An 18,823-nucleotide genomic window follows, 5' to 3' on the forward strand; every position below is an offset into this window, starting at 1 on the left:
ATATATATATATTTTTAAAAAAATAGAGTGTAAATTTCATTTCATAAAATGAAAGATAAATTTAAATTTTATTCCAAAAAATAGTGGCTAGATTTCATTTTTCTTCAATTTATTTTAGAAGTCATTAATAGCTGATAGAAAATAAACAAAAAAATATTTATTAATAATATCGTTTCGAATTTCATTAAAGATATGTTTTTTTGATGGAGTACAAATTTCATCACAAAAAATGAATGCTAAAATTCATTTCTCTTCAATTTATTTTAAATTCCATTAGTTAATAAATGAAAAACATGGAAAACAAAAAATAAATAAAAATAGAGTGCAAATTTCATCACAAAAAATGAAGGTTAAATTTCATTTTTCTTCTATATGAAAAAAACAAAAAAGAAACATATATTATTGAAGAATGAAGGTTGATGCTAAATTTTATTTTGTTTCAATTTAGTTTAGATTCCATTAATTAATAGATGAAAAGAAAACAAACAAAACGATATGTATTAATGAATACATTATTTAATGAAGATAAGGACAGATGTAAAATCACAATTCAAAATCATATATTTATAGTAGTAAGTAATAAGTAATAATAATAATAATAGATAGATAATAAAATGAATTTTATTATAGATATAATTTTTTTTTAAAAAAATGGATTGCAAATTTCATCACAAAAAATAATGCTAATTTTATTTTTCTTCAATTTAGTTTAGATTTCATTAATTAAAAGATGAAAACGTGCGGAAAAAATAAGGTCCTCGGGTTAGCGTGAGCACATCCAGCCCCCTTACTAAGTTTTCGGCACATTCGATCTCCTGATCAATATGCTCACCTGCATCAATCACACTTAATGAGTTTAAAGACTCAACACATGTAACTTAATAACGAATACATATACATAACATTCAACAATGAAAAATATTGTACTAAAGCATACATTTCATGATCTTAGTATAAGCGTAAACATGTCATAAAATAACATAACATGTCAAAACATCACATCATAACATCATAAACTTGTTCATTTTCTTTAATCGAATTCAACTCGTTAGTTGTGACTTTCGTATTAGCTATATCGTATGAGTTTTATCATAAAATTTAAAAAATAGAGTGCAAATTTCATTACAACAGAAAAGGCTAAATTTCATTCCTCTTCAGTTTATTTTAATTCATTAATTAACAGATTGGAAAAGACTAAAATTCATTTTTCTTCAATTTATTTTAAATTTCATTAATTAATAGATGAAAAAGATAGAAAAAAAATAAAAAATGGAGTGTGTAAATTCACAAAAAAATAAACATGTATTAATTATTAACCTCTTCAGTTTATTTTATTTCATTAATTAATAGATTGGAAAAGACTAAAATTCATTTTTCTTCAATTTATTTTAAATTTCATTACTTAATAGAAGAAAAAATAGAAAACAAAAAAAACTAAAAATAGAGTTTGTAAATTTACAAAAATATAAACATTTATTAATTATTATTATTAAATGAAGATAAAGTCATTTATGTAAATTCATAATTCACATTCATATATTTATATAGATATAGATTTATTTTAAATTTCATTACTTAATAGATGAAAAAATAGAAAACAAAAAAAACTAAAAATAGAGTTTGTAAATTTACAAAAAAATAAATATTTATTAATTATTATTATTAAATGAAGATAAGGTCATTTATGTAAATTCACAATTCACATTCATATATTTATATAGATATAGATTTATTTTAAATTTCATTACTTAATAGATGAAAAAATAGAAAACAAAAAAAAAACTAAAAATAGAGTGTAAATTTACAAAAAAATAAACATTTATTAATTATTATTATTAAATGAAGATAAGGTCATTTATGTAAATTCACAATTCACATTCATATATTTATATAGATATAGATATAGATATAGATTCTTCTATATGAAAACAACAAAAAAGAAACATATATTACTGAAGAATGAAGGTTGATGCTAAATTTTATTTTGCTTCAATTTAGTTTAGATTCCATTAACGTGACACCAATCATATGATTTTTTTCCTCTTAATTTGTACATCATTAACAATGAAATTGGCTACCAACAAAAGTTGGCCATGATATTTGATGGTCTTAGCCTAGGGAAAGTGCATGCCTTACAATAATTGGCCAAAATAATCATGTCTCTATTTTATATATATATATATATATTTTTGTGATTGAAATAACTCTACTTTGGTTCAATGAAAGTTTGATTTGGTTTGGCTTTAAATCTATAAATTTGTAAGGATTATTTATGGTGTTAAGGAATGGTTTGGTAAGGTTAATGATAAATAACGAGATATTTCTTTAGCTTAGTTCATTTTACACAAATAATAAGATATTTTGAGCAATAAAATTATCGAATTATATAATTTGTCCATGTCTTTCAATTTATTATACTATTTTTTTTAGTTATTCTATCTTCCAAACTGATGACCTGCAAGAATTTGACTATTCATATTTGTTGAGTAAGTCTCTTGTGAGACAGTCTCATGAATCTTTATCTGTGAGACGGGTCAATCCTACCGATATTCACAATAAAAAGTAATAATCTTAGCATAAAAAATAATATTTTTTCTTGAATGACCCAAATACTTTCCAATTGAAAATTCGGGCTGTGGATAAATTAATTTTTTTTTAAAAAAATTTAAAACTTCAATAAAAATAATCCAGTATAAAAATAAATAAAGTTGACTATTTGGTACTCTTTGAATACGGTATAGAGTTGGCATTTATTGAGTGGTGAGATTGGCCCATCGTCATTTGTTTTTCATTTCCACCAAATTTCTCACACGCACATTGTTTCTTCAACTATAGGAGGCCATTATTGTATTCCTTTTCAAAGATTCAAGTGAAGAATTTTTAGCATTATCATGCATAATTTTAAGCAATTTAATTTTTGAGTTTCTCAAAAGATGTATTGGAACATGATATTTTTACTCTTTAAGATTTCGTTAAAACAACTAACAATTATGTTTTGACGATCAATTTTAGTGAACCAAAATCATGTATTAAATGGACGATATCATTGTTAAAATTTTATAATTACATGGATAATAAATAACTCATGATATTGCATGTTCGTTGAACAACATAAATTTTAAAAATGACACTGGTCATTTAATCATATGATTTTGACTAGAATGATTAAAATTGACCGTTTGAACATAGTCATAAGACTATAATTGATTTAAAAAAACAATACATGATTGAAAATATTAGACTCCGATACCATTTTTCATGTCTTAAATTAAATTTTATATTAATCCAATGGGAGCCCACGTATATATTTAAGGCAAAAACTTGTATGAGACGATTTCACGGGTCGTATTTTGTGAGACATATATCTTATTTGGGTAATTCATAAAAAATAGTACTTTTTATTGTGAATATGGGTATGGATGACCCGTTTCACAGATAAATATTCGTGAAACCGTCGCACATGAGACCTACTCATAAATGGCTACGCACTCATTCATTGCTTATTCATATTTGTATCATGGTTGAGGCCTAAATGGATCAATTGATGTCTATTGTGGACTCGATCTGGGCCCAATTTGTATGGGCTGGAAACATGGAATCGGGGGTGTCACAAAGGTCCAGACCCATAGAAACGGCTATTTTTGTCATCAATTTTAAACTTTCAAACGCCACCACAGGCGCTAGGCATTTCAACGGTCACACTGTGACAATTCTAACGTCTTTTTTCTCCTTTTTAACATTTGAATCAAACTATTATTTCTTACACAGAGTAAACCCTATTTCTTCTGTTTCATTCAGATTGTCCCTCATAAACAAGCGATTTTCAGTTTCGAATCGGAGTATACACACAGTTTTCTTGTTCAATCTATTAATGGCGAATGCCAATTCCGAGGTACATGAGAGCAACAGATTCTTTGAAAGCATAACAGCGTCCGCTCCTTTCAGAAATTTGCTTCAGAAATCGAAAGTAAAGACAATGCCAGTACGCCGGAATAAATTCAGATCTGATGGTGAAAACGTTGTCCCGACTGATCCCAACATTCAGATCTGCGATCCTCCACTGTCTCCTTCAATCCCATTCTTTAAAAAATCAGCATTAAAACCCAAAAAATCCACCGCATCTGTGATGCAAGAAACTGTGTCTGAAGCTCCAGATGCACCGGTCAAGGTATTGGGATTGAAGTATCAGTCATTTGGGAAATTATTAATTCGATTTAATATAGATTTATTTCTTCAGAATCTATGTATTGATTATTTTAGGAATTTTTTTACTTTATCATATGTGCTGGTATTGAATTATGTAGTTTCTGTTATGTCATTAGGTTGTTGTAAGGATTAGGCCGGTGAATGGTCTTGGAATTGGAGATACTTTGGTCAGAAAAGTTTCAGAGGAATCGGTGGCTATTGCTGAAAGGAAGTTTACATTTGACTCGGTGATGGACTCAAATTCAACTCAGGTTTGAAGAGTTTTTGAAGAATTCTTTATATTTCACAAGTGGAAAGGAGACACGTAGTATACATCGAAGGCATTTTTTGGTGGTGTCTCTAGGTAAAATATAAGAATCTTAGTTGAACAATTAAGTGGTTTTGCTTTCATAGGAGGACGTCTACCGATTGATTGGTGCTCCTTTGGTCAAGGATGCTCTATCAGGTTATAACACAACAATTGTGGCTTATGGAAAGGTAACTTTTTTGGCCGATCATAGTCTAAATTTGACGCCCGATTTTATGAACACGAGGTATTGTTTGATTTACTATTAATACCAGACTGGAAGTGGGAAGACTTATACTATGTGGGGACCCCCAAGTGCAATGATTGAAGGTCCATCATCAAGTGGTCTTCAAGGTATTGTGCCCCGCATTTTCAAGAATGTTTTCTCCGAGATTCGAAAGGTAGGATATGTTCCCTAGTAGTCAAAAAATTGAAACGTGAGTTGGCGATTTTCTTTGAACTGATTGTATGTAATCATAATTATCGCGTAGGAGCAAGATAACACTGGTGGCAGGCAGACAAACTATCAATGCCGGTGCTCGTTTCTTGAGGTGATTATTTCAGGGCCATTGGTTCTTGGCTTGGTTTCTAATGAAGCCCCTAATCACCTATATATTGTTGCTGCAGGTATATGGTGAGAGAATTGGAGATCTACTCCATCCTATTCAACGAAATCTGGTGGTAAATTCACTGCTTCTCAGGATACATGGAAATATAACAATGTTATTCTGTCAATAGTCCATCATTAAGTTTTTATCTTTTTTAGCTAAAAGATGATCCCAAAAATGGGTTTTATGTGGAGAATTTAAGTGAGGAGTACGTGAACAACTATGAGGATGTCACCCAAATTTTGATTAAGGTATAGCAATGACTGTTGTGTAAACATAAAATATTCCCTCACGAATTTATAGAAATATATTTACTAATTGACTATTGCTGTACTGTAATTCAACTTCATGCTGCAGGGTTTGTCAAACAGAAAAATTGGAGCGACAAGCGTGAATTCTAAGAGCTCGAGATCCCATATCATTGTTCACATGCATTATTGAGTCCTGGAGCAAGGTACGCGGTATATCGCAGGATATCATACAATTAGCTCTAGAAACTTCTCCTCCTTCCAACCCCAAAAAAAATAAGGAAATTAAAGAAAATCTGTTCAATTTTGAAACCAAATCACGTACATTAAGCAAATGGTTTTTCAGACATGATAGTGCAAAAGAGCATTACATGCAGGTACTACCCTCAAAGTGAAAACTATTTGACGTAGATGAATAATTTTTTCTTTGCTATTGTTATTTCAGTGACTAAACTTCATAACTCGATTAAATAATTTCTCTCTCAGGAGACCTCATCGAAGTGCTTTGGTAGTTCAAAGACAAGTAGAATAAGTCTCGTCGACCTTGCTGGATTCGAGAGAAGCGCACCTGAGGATGCTAGCCGACAGCACTTGAAAGAAAGAAAATATATAATGAAGACAATATCACAGCTAGGGTATGTACGGTGAACACATATAATAGTTTTATTTGGGTCTCGGGTTTTCTTTTTTTAACCATGCAAAGTATTTCAGGCTATCTTCTATTTATTGTTATCATGTCATATTTGCACATTCTAGCAATATAGGTGTCGACGAAATCCAACTTCAAACATCTTATTCAAAACAAAATACCTTGGATTTCAAATAAAATATTTCCATCCATATCCTCAATTGACCATATAAAGAGCTGGACTCTCTGTAAATGTGCAGGAACTTGGTAAATATTCTCGCTGATGGAACTCAATCAGGGAAAACTGAAGATGTTTCATATAGAAGTTCAAGTCTTACTCATGTTTTGAGAGACTCATTTGGCGGCAATGCTAAGCTCTCCATTATATGTGCCGTTTCTCCAGACAACAAGTACTAAAACCATTGAGTTTTATTTACTGATATTCTAGATATAAATTTGCTCCAGACAACAAGTACTAAAAGCCATTCAGTAAGAAGTGGTTCTTTGGCTTGTAGAATTGTCTTTCTCTTATTATTATCTATTTTACGCACTGTATCATTGATTCTTATATTTTCTTATGCTTTGTCTTTGATATATGAGCAGAAGTAAGAGTGACACTCTGAGTACACTCAGATTTGGACTACGGGCAAAGTTTGTAAAGAATGAACCTGTAATAAATGAGATAACAGAAGACGATGTTAACGACCTGAGTGATCAGATCCGGCAACTAAAGGTCTTATAACTACTAAGTGAAGAGTTTTACAAAGTTTTTGTGCTTGATATCTTGAATATAATTGACTGAATGCAGGAAGAACTCATGAGAGCTAAATCCAGCACATGCGACTTACTCAGCAGTGGTGGACACTTCAGAGGAGGAAATGTGCGTGAAAGCTTGAACCATTTGAGACGCAGCCTCAATCGTTCACTAATCTTACCACAAATAGACAAGGACTCTGAAACAGATTTATGTATCGACAAGGATGATGTAAAAGAACTAAAGCTTCAGATTGACAATATTCGAGTTTCTCATGACGAAAATGTAAGAGAAGATTCTGAGAATGGGGAGAGTAGTGCTCTCTTGTACTCTGCTGAAGGCTGTGAAACAGGCTTCTCCTGTGAACACTATATGAGTTGCTCAGAAGACAGTGAGAACGAAGAAATCAATTCCTGTGAAACTCATACAAAATTGCCACACCTGATTTCTAAGAACTCAATTGTGACGGATCCTTTGGCAGGAGACCTACAAGATCCTGTATTTTCCGAATCTCCTAAAATCAAGAGTTCCCAGAGGAAAAGCTTAATTTTCTTATCAAATCATCTCTCAAATCAGGAAGATGCTATACAGACTTCCAAAAGTCTGGATGTGTTACGCCAATCACACCAACAATCTGATCTCTGTAATTCGTCTCTAAGATCCAGTACAATTTTTCCTGTCCCTACTGAGTCCTTGGCAGCTAGCCTTCACAGAGGATTACAGATCATTGACTATCACCAAAAGAACTCCACAAAAACTAGATCATCCGCCTCCTTCTCATTTGAACACTTGGCACTCAAACCGTGCCTATCATCATCAGTTGACAAGGGCAGTACTTCTGTTCAAACCTCAGCAAGTAAATGGCCAATCTTCAGATCCTTCATCTGCTTCCTTTGTTTGCACAAAATGTCAAAGTCGAGAGAGTGAGGATAGTTTGAAGACACAGATAATAACGGTGGATGCATCAGAAAATTCAAATGGATTGGGGATTCCAGTGACCAAGGTGGGTCTAAAGCTGCTTAATTCTAAATTTCCAATGCCATAACATTTTCTTTTTTCCTTTTACATTTCTCCCTGTCTTTTGTGCACAGGATGTAGAGAAAGATTTAGCACTGGCTGCTGAAAGAGAGAAGGAGCTCGGCAGCAAATGCAATGAGCAAGCAGCTGAAATTGAGTATCTAAGGAAACTGGTGATAGGACTTTTTCTTTTCTGATGTAAATGTGGGGTATGTTTATCCGAGAAATATGCTATAACGACCTGTTTTCACTGCAGCTAGAGCAACACATGTGCATGTGCGAGGCTAATCAGGCTGATGTTAGAGAGTGCAACAATTCTTCCAGTTTCAGTGACACGAAGAAGCAGCTGCCACCTATCAGCGAGGATGAACATGATAAGTGTTGCTCAAAAGATGCTGAAAATCAGGTATGGACTTTGTTTGCTGAATACATTTGATATTCCTACTATTTTTGTGTCTTTATGGATTCTGTTGTTCCTTGTAGCTTGTTGCGGCATTTCATGGCGATGAAAATCTTGATGAAAATCTTGATTCAGAAGTTGTCAAGGAGCAGTGTGAAATTAAAGAAGTCCAGGAAGATCTTAAAGAAATTGAAACATTAAAAACTCAACTGCAGATGTATACCGACACACCAACTAGAAGATCAACAGACAAGCTCAGATCTTCTTTGCTGTCTCAATCTATCCAGTTTAGAAAAAGTAGTGCAAATTCTCAAGGCATTAGTGGAGGAGAATTTGAGAAGGAAAGGCAGAAGTGGATGGAAATGGAGAGTGACTGGATATCACTGACTGATGAATTAAGAATCGATATAGAAATTAATCGTCATCGAGCAGAACAAGTTGAATTGGAGTTGAGACTAGAGAAGAAGTGCACGGAAGAGTTGGATGATGCCCTCAAAAGATCTGTCATTGGGCAAGCTAGAATGATCGAGCACTATGCAGAGCTACAGGAGACATATAATGACATAGTATTAAAGCATCGAGCGATCATGGAGAGCATAGCAGAGGTGAAAAGGGCAGCTGCTAAAGCAGGATCCAAGGGTCGCCATGGCTCTCGTTTTGCTAAGGCCTTTGCAGCAGAGCTTTCCTCTTCGAGGGCGGAAAGAGAGAGGGAAAGGGAGTTACTAAAGAAGGAGAACCAAAATCTTAAAATTCAACTCAAAGATACAGCAGAAGCTGTGCACGCCGCAGGTGAACTTCTTGTTAGGTTGAGAGAAGTAGAGGAAGCAGCTTCAGTAGCTGAGGTAATTCACACACACAAATTCTTTCTAGTATCTGGCAAGCCACATTTTCGTAACTTTTCTGCTTTGTTTTGCAGGAGAAGAACACAATGATTGAGGAAGAGAATGACAAATTAAAAAAACAAATGGAGAAACTGAAAAGAAAGCACAAGATGGAGATTATTACAATGAAACAGTACCTTGCACAGAGCAGGTTGCCAGAAGCTGCATTACAACGTCCCCTATATCGTGAAGACTCAGATGTAACACACAATGATCATGTATATGATGATGATCAGGCTTGGAGGGCAGAATTTGGTGCAATTTACCAAGATCACTACTCTGGTTTTAACTGATTTGGAGCATGTTCCCCTACTTGGGTATCATGCAATTTACACAACCTAAGAACTTTAAGTAGGAAAGTATATGATCTTATCGTCTGCTTTCAAAGTTTATTTATTGGTGGCATTATTTTGGAGTGACTTGAACAGAATATGTAAAAGTTTCTACATTGCGCTATGCATCATGCATCTATAGGAGTGTATTCAAAGTGAAAAAACAAACTTTCAACTGCATTTTTAAGATACTACTCTTGATATTACCTATCATTCCAATTGTTAGATTTGTCGGTCCTTCATGATGTTGGTATATTGTGTGAGAAGATCTATTGTGAAAATATGAAAAAAAAACCCCTCTTTTATGATGTGTAGGAACAATTAGTTTTGTAATGATGATATCTGGCGCAATTTATTCAAATTAACATTTGAATAGCCTCACTTTGTATAGTTTGCAAATTTATTTGTTTCTGCATATGATATAATTATTTCTTTATTAAAAACAACATGTCACGTCACCGCTGTATAAAATTACATGGTGAGATTATATATGACAACGTTCTTGAACATGAGTTTTGCTCTTTAACTAAAATTTTGAGCTTCATGAACGAAGAATTGGAAGAGTTTAATCATCAATGCTAATATTATATGTCTCTGCACTAAGAAAAGAAGAAGCTAGTAATTCTGGGGTGTATGTTGTAATATGCCAAATACAAGTGCCAAATGATAATGTGAATTTTTTAATCACTTGAGATCATAATTGGGTCGAAAATCTGGGTCAATATCAAATGGGCCATAAGTATGGACAGTAGCCCAAGCTTTTTGGTATAGTCATGTCAAAAAAACAAAGGTCATCAAACAATGAGTTGGTTAGGACAGAGATTTTGGTGAAGGGTGCGATTGTTCAAGTGGATGCTGCACCATTTAAGCAGTGGTATCTCAAGCATTATGGAGTTGACATGGGTCACAAAAAGTAGACTGTTGTGAAGAAGGATGGAGAGATGTATGAGCTTTTTTTTTATTCTTTGACAACATGGCCTATTTTTCTTTGTCAACTGCATAGACAGGTTTCTTTGATTCAGAGTTTAAAAATATTTTATACAGCATTTCTTGTCATATCTTGATTAACTGTTGTAAAGAACTTGAGGAGTTTGTTGGCCTCATATTTTCCATTTACTCTTTTGGCCAAAATACATGATTCATATATTCTACTAATTTCCATGTTTACACTGTTTTACGCACATCAACTCACTGACTATTGCTATAGTACAGTTCTTTTTTTAAAGTAAATGTATTGGTTTTAATGTGCATCACTTTGTTCTATCGTTTTTAGTAGGTATATTTTGGAAGGCAAGGAATTGGAGTTTTACATGAAGAAAATCCAGAAAAAGAAAGGAAAGGGTGCAGGTGGTGCTTAACCTCTCTGTATCAAGTCTGCAAAATTTTCCAATGGAATATCACTTTTATTTTATCAATTTGTTATGCGTGTGCGATTTTACTAACAAAGATTTACTTGTGTTTTTACCGACGATTCTTGATGAGAATTTTGTTTGGTTTTCTTGTTTTTGGTGGCTGTTATTTTAGCTGCGTTTATGTTGTTCTGTTTTAAGTTTTGCAGTAATGTCCTGTCAACAGCTACAACAATTGAGATCTTAGTATATTGGGACCGGGCTATGATTTAAATTACACTTGGTGCGTACGTGCCTGGAATTAAATATCTATCTTAATTATATTCTTATAAACTCCATGAATGTTTTTATTCAATTCAAAATAATTCGAAAAAACCAGCCAACAATCACCTGAATTTGGATGATAAACGTAATTAATAAGTGGAAATAGAAAACCGTATCACTAATTAATTATACTGCAATGGGTTTGAACAATTCCCCCGAGCACGTAATTGGTGTTGTTGGCTGAAGTTCTTCAATTTCTTTAATGACTTGAGCTTTGTCTGATTCAAACATTTCATCCTCTGCATAACAAATTAAAAACTTCTTTAAAACACCATAGGAGATCAGTATACAAAGTGTAATATTAGCGGATGTAGGAAACATTTACCAAATCCTACATCTGATCCACATAATTACTTGCCACCATAATAATTATTAAAAAAAAAACAGAAGTGATTAATTACCTTTTTCAATGGCGAATCCATCGAAGAAGCGTAGAAGTTTACTTCTGTTTGCGCATAGAATGTTGATAATATCAGCGGGTTTGCACTGGTTAGCCACGAAAAGCTGCAAGATGCCGGAGTACTGATGAGTTAGGACTTTAAAAGGATCGGAATGCCAAGTTTTATATAATTTTGGCAACTGATTTCATGTTTTTGATGTGAATACCTTGAAAACATGGAAGGCATCAATCTGTATGTTCTTCTGTGATTCCTGCAACATCAAGTTCTCGCTTATTCACATAATATATTGTATTTTAGTCTGCTAGTAAGTGATCCCGGAAATGCTTTTACCCTCAAAAGATTCATTTGGACTCTCAGGTTATCTTTAGAGCTGACATAACGTATCATCACGTTAGAGTTCGAACGATCCAGCAGAATATCTCCTAACAGCTGAAAAAAAAAGTACTGGAAAATCATCATCATGAATTCAGACGAAAACATCGATTCGTGCATAAACGTTAGATATCCAAAAATTTGTACCTTGATAGCATATCTTCTTGTCATGTAATTTGTGGATTCCAGCAACTTAGAATTGAATTCAACGAAAAACTACAGGAACACGCAGAATGAAAATTCTTCTAAAATAATAATAATGTATTTTTATGTTGCAGGCTGAGGAAAGATCATACCCAGCGGTAGTTTATGGTGAGAAATTCTGAAACTGTGGACTTATGCCTTGTAAGAAGCTCCTGTAATATATTGCAGAAACCATACGTGTAGCTAGGTTATTAGACATCTTCTTCTTAAAGGTTCATAAATCTAGGACTTTAACGATGCACATACAACGTAATTACCTTAAAGGTTGCTGCGGCATCTGAAGCAACATTGAAATTTGGTAGTTGCACGTAGTCGAAAAACTTCTTCAAATGCTCAGATTTTAAAACGTATCTGCGCACAGGGATGATACAAATCAAGAGTTTCTTGCAAAGATTAAAGATTCATGCTGGAGGTGTTACCTGGCGACGACTTGATGTCGTATTGACTCCCTCAACATTCCTCCAAAATGCAAGGCATTTACAGGATCGTCATAACTGTATGGAAAATGGAAAGGGAATTAATCATTAATGTGCGACTATTAAGAACAAAAAACGTGTAATTATGAATGAAAAATCATTGCCAAATCAAGGGTAGCTCACCCAGTTATCAGCTGATCCATGAGATCGAGATTGACTTCCAAGTATTCAGAAGCGATCAACCGTGACTGAACCGGTTGTCTCTGCAAATTTGCGACGATTTGAGTCGCATCTTTGCGTGTCTATGAAAAGAATGAAATCCGGATAAGTTCAAGAACCAAAATGATAATAGCAACATGTTATTCTGCATTGCTTAACGAGTAACAGAATAAATAATATGCAAAAAAGAAAAAAGAAAAACACAGAATAAATTATGTTCTGTGTAGTTTGCGTACCTCAAAGTTCAATTTTGGGAGAGTCTGAATGAGGAGACGAAGGGTATCTTCGTTGAAGAACTCTTGAGTCAATTGGGCACAGGCTTCTGCGACGGGTTCAGAATCATCAATACCGTAAAGAATTGACTTCAGCTCCCTGATAAGAGAATCTAATTGCTCCAACTGAAATCAGAAGTCCTTACTGAATCAAAAGGCTAGTATATCAAAACTCCTTACCATCAAATTCAAAGATATATAATCAAATGATCCAGAGAAATTATCGTAGGAAAAGATAATCCAATCCACCGCTCAGTTCGACTCCATCATCTGAAATGGATGGATCTTTTTTGGCATTCTCATATCTTTGTAGCTTTTGTTACGACAAAAACGATTTGGCAAATCTCATACTACTAACCACCCCTCCAATGTGAAAATATAAGAAGAGAAATAAAGTAAAAAGACCAAGATTGCAATCCCATGCACGCGTTAAAAAGGCACCAGCGGATCAAGCATTAATCATCACTCAGTGCCAAAAAATAACAATATGTTATGAATATGGAAAAAGGGATAAATAAATGAACAACCTTTTCATCTCGTTTAGGCTTGCCGGCTGTATCGGTGGCAGAATCAAGATACAACAGCAAAGACCTGGTGTTACGCACGACATCGACAGGAGTCCGAGGTTTCTTGGATTTGAACAGATTCTTCATGGAAGCGCTGCGCAGAATCTTGGGAACAAGCTTCTTAAAATTCAAAGAAGAACCCGACCTCTTCATCGGCTTGCCATCTTTCTTCCTCTCCTTGTTCGCAGCAACAGAAATCTCTTTCCCCTGGGAAAGGGAATGAGATTCTGCCGGCATGGTCGCTTTTAGAAAGGACCCGTCAAGGTTAATGGATGATGATAGAGTCTCATGTGCTGTTCTGTGTCGAGATTAAAAAAGATGAAAGCAAATGGAATGGGATTAACGGATTCAGTTTTGGTACATGATGGGGTTTGTGGCTGGTATTATTACATTGCATGGGATGATTACTAATGAGCGACGCCATATACTGATTCTGCGGTTGGGTTTTGTGCAACTCAGACTTCTTAATTATGGGAACTCCGAATTCATAGGAATCGTGGGAACTTTCAGGTTGATTTCATCGGGCACTGCGATGAAAGAATCAAGGGTCCAAATTTAGCCACACATACACGGGATCCATTAATTTTTTAAAATCACATATGTGTGTGAATCTTGTCCATCCAAACGATGTGGGGGCAGTGCCCCCACATGTAGCATCGAAGCTACCGAAATTTCATAGGTTGTTATGATAAATTTCATAGGTTGCTACTATATAAATCTTTGGATACGAGATTGAGATAAGAGTATCATTGATATAAAACGTTCTTTCTCCACGATATTCTAAACTCAACGATTTTTTTTTATAAAAAAGAAAAACTCAAATTTAGTATTTGACAAGAAATAATTACTACAACATACAATATTGTGCAAGAAAATTTACTATAAATAAAATTATATTTTATACTTAAATTTTAATATATATGCATTCGTATGAAGATGCATGATCAACAGTTTGAATAATTGTATTTGATCAATTTTCTTCCAAGAATACACAATGAAACCATGTGATTTTATTTTTTCCTACGTGTAGGATCTAGCTAGCTAGTAATATATATTTGATAATTTTCATTTGATATAGATAATAGACCCGTATTTTGGCATTGATTTTGCCATATATATAGTTGAAATATTTTGGATCTTCACAGCATAAAACATATTATTTTTTTAAAAAATGAAAATTTTCAATGCATAATTTTTTTTGTCGAGAAATGGAAACAAATAAGTCAATATGTAAACATTAAAAACAAGGAACATTTGTCTATAAAAATTGGCAGTTACTTCTTAGAATGTAAATAATATTTTTACACTTGTTGGATCTTGTTTTATAGATTATTATATGAAATACTATATCAGCTTGAATTTTAAAAATGCTACGTACACTTTCAATATTTTGATGTCTTTTGGGCAATTTAGTGAAAAATACACAACTTTTTTTTCAACTTTCTTTTTACTACTCATCCCTTCAAAACCTAGTTTTAACTACCCCATTTTTTGAAAATTCCTTCAAGTATAGAACGTGACATTGTTACACATATCGAGCATGTTCTTAAAGACATATAGCCCTAAGACATGCAGTTACGCGAGGTTTCTAGCCTATATATCATACTAAAATGATCGATTTTTTTTATTTTTTATTTTTTTTATAAATGGCACATCATGCTTCCCTATAATAAATTGAACAGTTTACCTCTTTGACCAACGTGCCGTCGGGTTATCTCAACCAGATTTTACATACTGCTCCTCACAGCCTAACCACGCAGTCACAACAGATGGTTCTTGACACAGATTCCTTCAACAGCATTTAGCACAACCCTGTTTCGTTTCCTACCTCAGGGTGTATAGTAAAGTAGTTCAATTTGAAAATATTACATGAGAGGGGCAAAACCGTTGGTTCTTTTATTCAAACATACAAATTATTATTACATAGTAACCTCCTGTAGAAGAGGATAAACTTGTTTAGCTACTAATATTAGCTGAACTTACAGTACACATAAACTTGAAAGAAAATATTACAAATTATTTTGAAGAAGAACGAAGATGTTGAGTGATCCCTACATCTTTCTTCTGCCTTCTTATTTATAGAAACCTCTTGCGGATTTGAATCCCGGACTTCAATTCTTGGCATAAATTTTCTTTAATGCCTTCCAGCTGTAGTTAGCATTATCTCTTGAGTAGGTCGAGTGAGCGGTTGAGTGGTCCCTCTACCTGAGTTGTCTTCTTCCTATATTATTAATCTAGAAATAGCTTGTTCTTCTGATTTTATCTCCTGATATAACCAGTAGATATGTGTCTGGATTATATCAGCTGATATCTCATTTCCTAATTTTTGTAGCCGTTTATGGTAGGCTGCTTTCTTGATGTCTTTTCATAATTTTAACTATATTTTATCAAAATCTCTATTTTTTTAGCCAAATAATTAGAATATTCTTCGAAAATTTCAAGTGACTTCCACAACTAAAGAGTCAATTGTGGATACATGTAACTTACATAATGAAAAATATTAGCTATTTTTATTCGAAAGAAATGAAACAAAATGGCTACACAATCAATGGCCAAAACCAGAGGAGGATTTAGAACTCCAATATCTGGCTTTCTCAAATCCATTGGTATAATTCTCAAAATCTTCAATAGCTTCGTCAATTTGTTCTTGAGTATTCATCACAAATGGTCCATATTGCACAACTGGCTCTTCCAATGGCTCACCTCCAACCAAAATAAACCTAAGGGATCTTGTGGATTTGTTCCATGCATCCAAGCCATCACCTGAGCCTAGAAGAACAAGGTTATGGGCCGACACGGGAGGAGATCGTGAACTTCCGAATACACCATCACCCTCCAAAACGTACACAAATGCATTCCAAGAATAAGGTATGGGTTGTCTGATTCGAGCCCCGGGATTGAGGGTGAAATCCAGATACATTGTAGGGGTTACAGTGTATATTGGCGACTGGACTCCTAATGCCTCTCCGGCTATAACTCGGACCATGACACCATCTTTTGTGGCTTCAGAAACTTCCTCTTTGCTCAGTTCTTGGTAACGTGGCTCAGTCCTGATGATCACGCAAAAAACCCACAAAAATAATATGAAGAAAACAACGATTGGATGACTTTTTGGAATTATTTTTCAAATCCCACTCGTACATAAAGGTCAACCTTTGAGTATACTTTGTGAAAGTAAAGAGATTATCACTTACAATATGGCCTATGAAAAAAAAATCGGTATAAATCAGAATCTTTTGATTTGCCAATCCGAGACAAAACAAAGAGGTGTCATTTTCAAGAACTTAAATTTATATTTATATGTATTTGAGTGGTTGTGCGATAATGGTGGAGTGGCTCACATTTTATACTCGGAAGGGAGATTAATCCACAACTGCAAACCCTTTTGAGTGCCCTCAGGCACAGGCATTTCTGAATGGACTATTCCTCTCCCTGCAGTCATCCATTGCAAGTCTCCAGCTTCTATTATCCCTTTATGTCCTTCAAAATCTTCATGTATCACCGCTCCCTGTCCACCCCATAAAAAGATGCATTTTTTGTTCAACTTTATTGGAACCAACTATAATTAATATTTTATGTTGTTTTCTTGAAGCTGCACAATCACATGATTCACATCTACTTGAGTACATGTCATATGTACATTAATATATAAAATAGTAACACGAGAATAATGTAAGAAATTTCCTATGGGCGACCAAGAATTCAGGCTGTCCAAATGTTTAGAATTTCAGTAACAGAATTATATTTTTTTTAAAAATATTCGAACTTTTGATCTTCTGATCACCGATAGAAGGGAGAAGAGTGATGTAACTATTACCTGGAGCATGTAGGTGACAGTCTCGAATCCTGTCATAATGGTAAAAATACAACCGATCATTACTTAACATGAATTGACTCCGAGCTCAAAATCTGTAAGATCTCATTTGTTTAAGATTGTAATGAAATGACATGTCATGAAACCTCTGTGTGGATGATCAGGGAATCCAGCTGGAGCAGTAACTGTAAGATCAAAGCCAACACATATATCAGACCAAGAACTAATGTTCAAGAATTTAACCTTATATGCAAGATGGAGGGGCGACCTGAGAATTCATCCAGAACAAGAAAGGGGTCAAAATATTTCAGCTCAGACCTGAGAATTAAGAAACATATAAACAAATCTTATTTCGGGAAAAATCCCACATAAATTCTTTGTATCTTTTTCCTCAAAATCAAACAACTCTTGACCTTCCGATGCTTCTTCTTACAGTAGCCCCGACGCCTTCTTGTTGAGGTCTGGCGTGGAGTTTTCTGAGGAGTGGCCGAGGCTGTCTCACAACATTTGACATTTCCGAAAAATCTTGTGTTTGTATAGCAGAGTGAATTTTGGGACTTTATGGATTCTTGCATATGCTCTGTTTCTAGTTTATATAGCGGAGATCTGAGGTAACTCGAAGTCCTTTTGAGAGTCTAAGGTTCTCGGTTGGTCCCACGTGCGAGGTTCCTTTAGATCCAGGGACTCGACTACCACCTTTTGGCTACTTCAGCATCAGCCTGACGCCATTCTGATGTCAGTTATCCATTTCATCCTTCTTTTTCTTTTCTTTTTTTTACTTTTTTAACCAAACAGAACACCTTTTTTAGGGCCACCACAGCATTGATTTCATGGGACAACCTCGATCTTACGTAGTAAAAAAAAATTTACATTCTTTATTTGAATTTAGAGTAGGTGTCTTGTGAAACGGTCTCACAAATCTTTATCTATGAGACATGTCAACTCTACCGAAATTTACAATAAAAAGTAATACTTTTTCGTGGATGACCCAAATAAGAGATATGTCTCACAAAATACGACCCGTGAAACCGTCTCACGCAAGTTTTTGTCCTAGACTTATTTACGAAGAATTATTTCTTGGGTTTTTAGGATTAGTACGTGTACGTGTTTGTTTTGGGAATGTAGAAATCTCCCGTTTCATTGAAATGCATACCAACCAACAATTACGATCAGTTACAGAGTTTTGTCCAAATCAAATTCACTTAATGTGACTGGGACATCATCAACAAGCATTGATTCCAAGACAACGTGGAGAAAAGAAGCTTCGCATGACGTCATTATTACAAAAGCATGAGGGAAATTAAATTTTATTTATTCATTGTTTTCGAGTAGTTGAAGATCATCAATGTCAACTACACTTGCATGATATTAGAGGCGCACCACCCAACTGATTTGAAGACGCAGCCACCGAAAATAATGCTCCCTCTCTCTAAATTATATAGGAATTTTTTATTTTTTTTTACTATTGTCTCAAATATATAATTCGCGATTATTATCTTCGTACAACTATATTTTGAATAAATTAA

At 34.1% G+C, this 18,823-nt stretch overlaps 3 protein-coding genes across 3 annotated transcripts; 1 reads left to right on the forward strand and 2 right to left on the reverse strand.

Annotated features, from left to right (window-relative positions):
• Nucleotides 1-3,737: 3,737 nt before the first annotated feature.
• LOC142519031 (kinesin-like protein KIN-12F) lies at nucleotides 3,738-9,563 on the forward strand. Its single transcript, XM_075621920.1, is given in 18 exon segments — nucleotides 3,738-4,168; nucleotides 4,323-4,457; nucleotides 4,600-4,683; nucleotides 4,768-4,893; nucleotides 4,984-5,043; nucleotides 5,120-5,173; nucleotides 5,259-5,351; nucleotides 5,458-5,520; nucleotides 5,522-5,554; nucleotides 5,835-5,983; nucleotides 6,237-6,386; nucleotides 6,580-6,709; nucleotides 6,785-7,582; nucleotides 7,584-7,733; nucleotides 7,822-7,920; nucleotides 8,004-8,153; nucleotides 8,231-8,989; nucleotides 9,064-9,563. Coding segments are annotated over 18 exon segments (3,588 nt in total). The 5' UTR covers nucleotides 3,738-3,871; the 3' UTR covers nucleotides 9,322-9,563.
• A 1,488-nt stretch (nucleotides 9,564-11,051) lies between these two features.
• On the reverse strand, nucleotides 11,052-13,865 carry LOC142518521 (putative MO25-like protein At5g47540). Its single transcript, XM_075621308.1, has 11 exons — nucleotides 13,445-13,865; nucleotides 12,882-13,043; nucleotides 12,610-12,728; nucleotides 12,430-12,504; nucleotides 12,268-12,361; nucleotides 12,103-12,162; nucleotides 11,954-12,022; nucleotides 11,765-11,863; nucleotides 11,640-11,684; nucleotides 11,435-11,537; nucleotides 11,052-11,272 (listed from the first exon to the last, which is right to left on the reverse strand). The coding sequence occupies exons 1-11, from the start codon at nucleotides 13,718-13,720 to the stop codon at nucleotides 11,160-11,162; spliced, it is 1,215 nt and encodes a 404-aa protein (XP_075477423.1). The 5' UTR covers nucleotides 13,721-13,865; the 3' UTR covers nucleotides 11,052-11,159.
• Nucleotides 13,866-15,971: 2,106 nt separating this feature from the next.
• Nucleotides 15,972-17,874, reverse strand: LOC142518574 (pirin-like protein). Its single transcript, XM_075621365.1, has 6 exons — nucleotides 17,711-17,874; nucleotides 17,566-17,615; nucleotides 17,444-17,482; nucleotides 17,301-17,329; nucleotides 16,825-16,991; nucleotides 15,972-16,533 (listed from the first exon to the last, which is right to left on the reverse strand). The coding sequence occupies exons 1-6, from the start codon at nucleotides 17,809-17,811 to the stop codon at nucleotides 16,029-16,031; spliced, it is 891 nt and encodes a 296-aa protein (XP_075477480.1). The 5' UTR covers nucleotides 17,812-17,874; the 3' UTR covers nucleotides 15,972-16,028.
• Nucleotides 17,875-18,823: the final 949 nt, after the last annotated feature.

Source organism: Primulina tabacum, chromosome 11, assembly GCF_025594145.1.
Source record: "Primulina tabacum isolate GXHZ01 chromosome 11, ASM2559414v2, whole genome shotgun sequence".
Taxonomy (NCBI): domain Eukaryota; kingdom Viridiplantae; phylum Streptophyta; class Magnoliopsida; order Lamiales; family Gesneriaceae; genus Primulina; species Primulina tabacum.

Coding starts and splice junctions, on each gene's coding strand:
- LOC142518521 (XM_075621308.1), bottom strand. CDS start 13,720: ATGCCGGCAGAATCTCATTCCCTTTCCCAGGGGAAAGAGATTTCTGTT. Junction 11,685..11,764: donor TCCAAATGAATCTTTTGAGG/GTAAAAGCATTT, acceptor TTGATGTTGCAG/GAATCACAGAAGAACATACA. Junction 11,273..11,434: donor TGGATTCGCCATTGAAAAAG/GTAATTAATCAC, acceptor TTTGTTATGCAG/AGGATGAAATGTTTGAATCA.
- LOC142518574 (XM_075621365.1), bottom strand. CDS start 17,811: ATGTCAAATGTTGTGAGACAGCCTCGGCCACTCCTCAGAAAACTCCAC. Junction 17,616..17,710: donor GTAAGAAGAAGCATCGGAAG/GTCAAGAGTTGT, acceptor CTTAATTCTCAG/GTCTGAGCTGAAATATTTTG. Junction 17,483..17,565: donor TGTTCTGGATGAATTCTCAG/GTCGCCCCTCCA, acceptor TTGATCTTACAG/TTACTGCTCCAGCTGGATTC.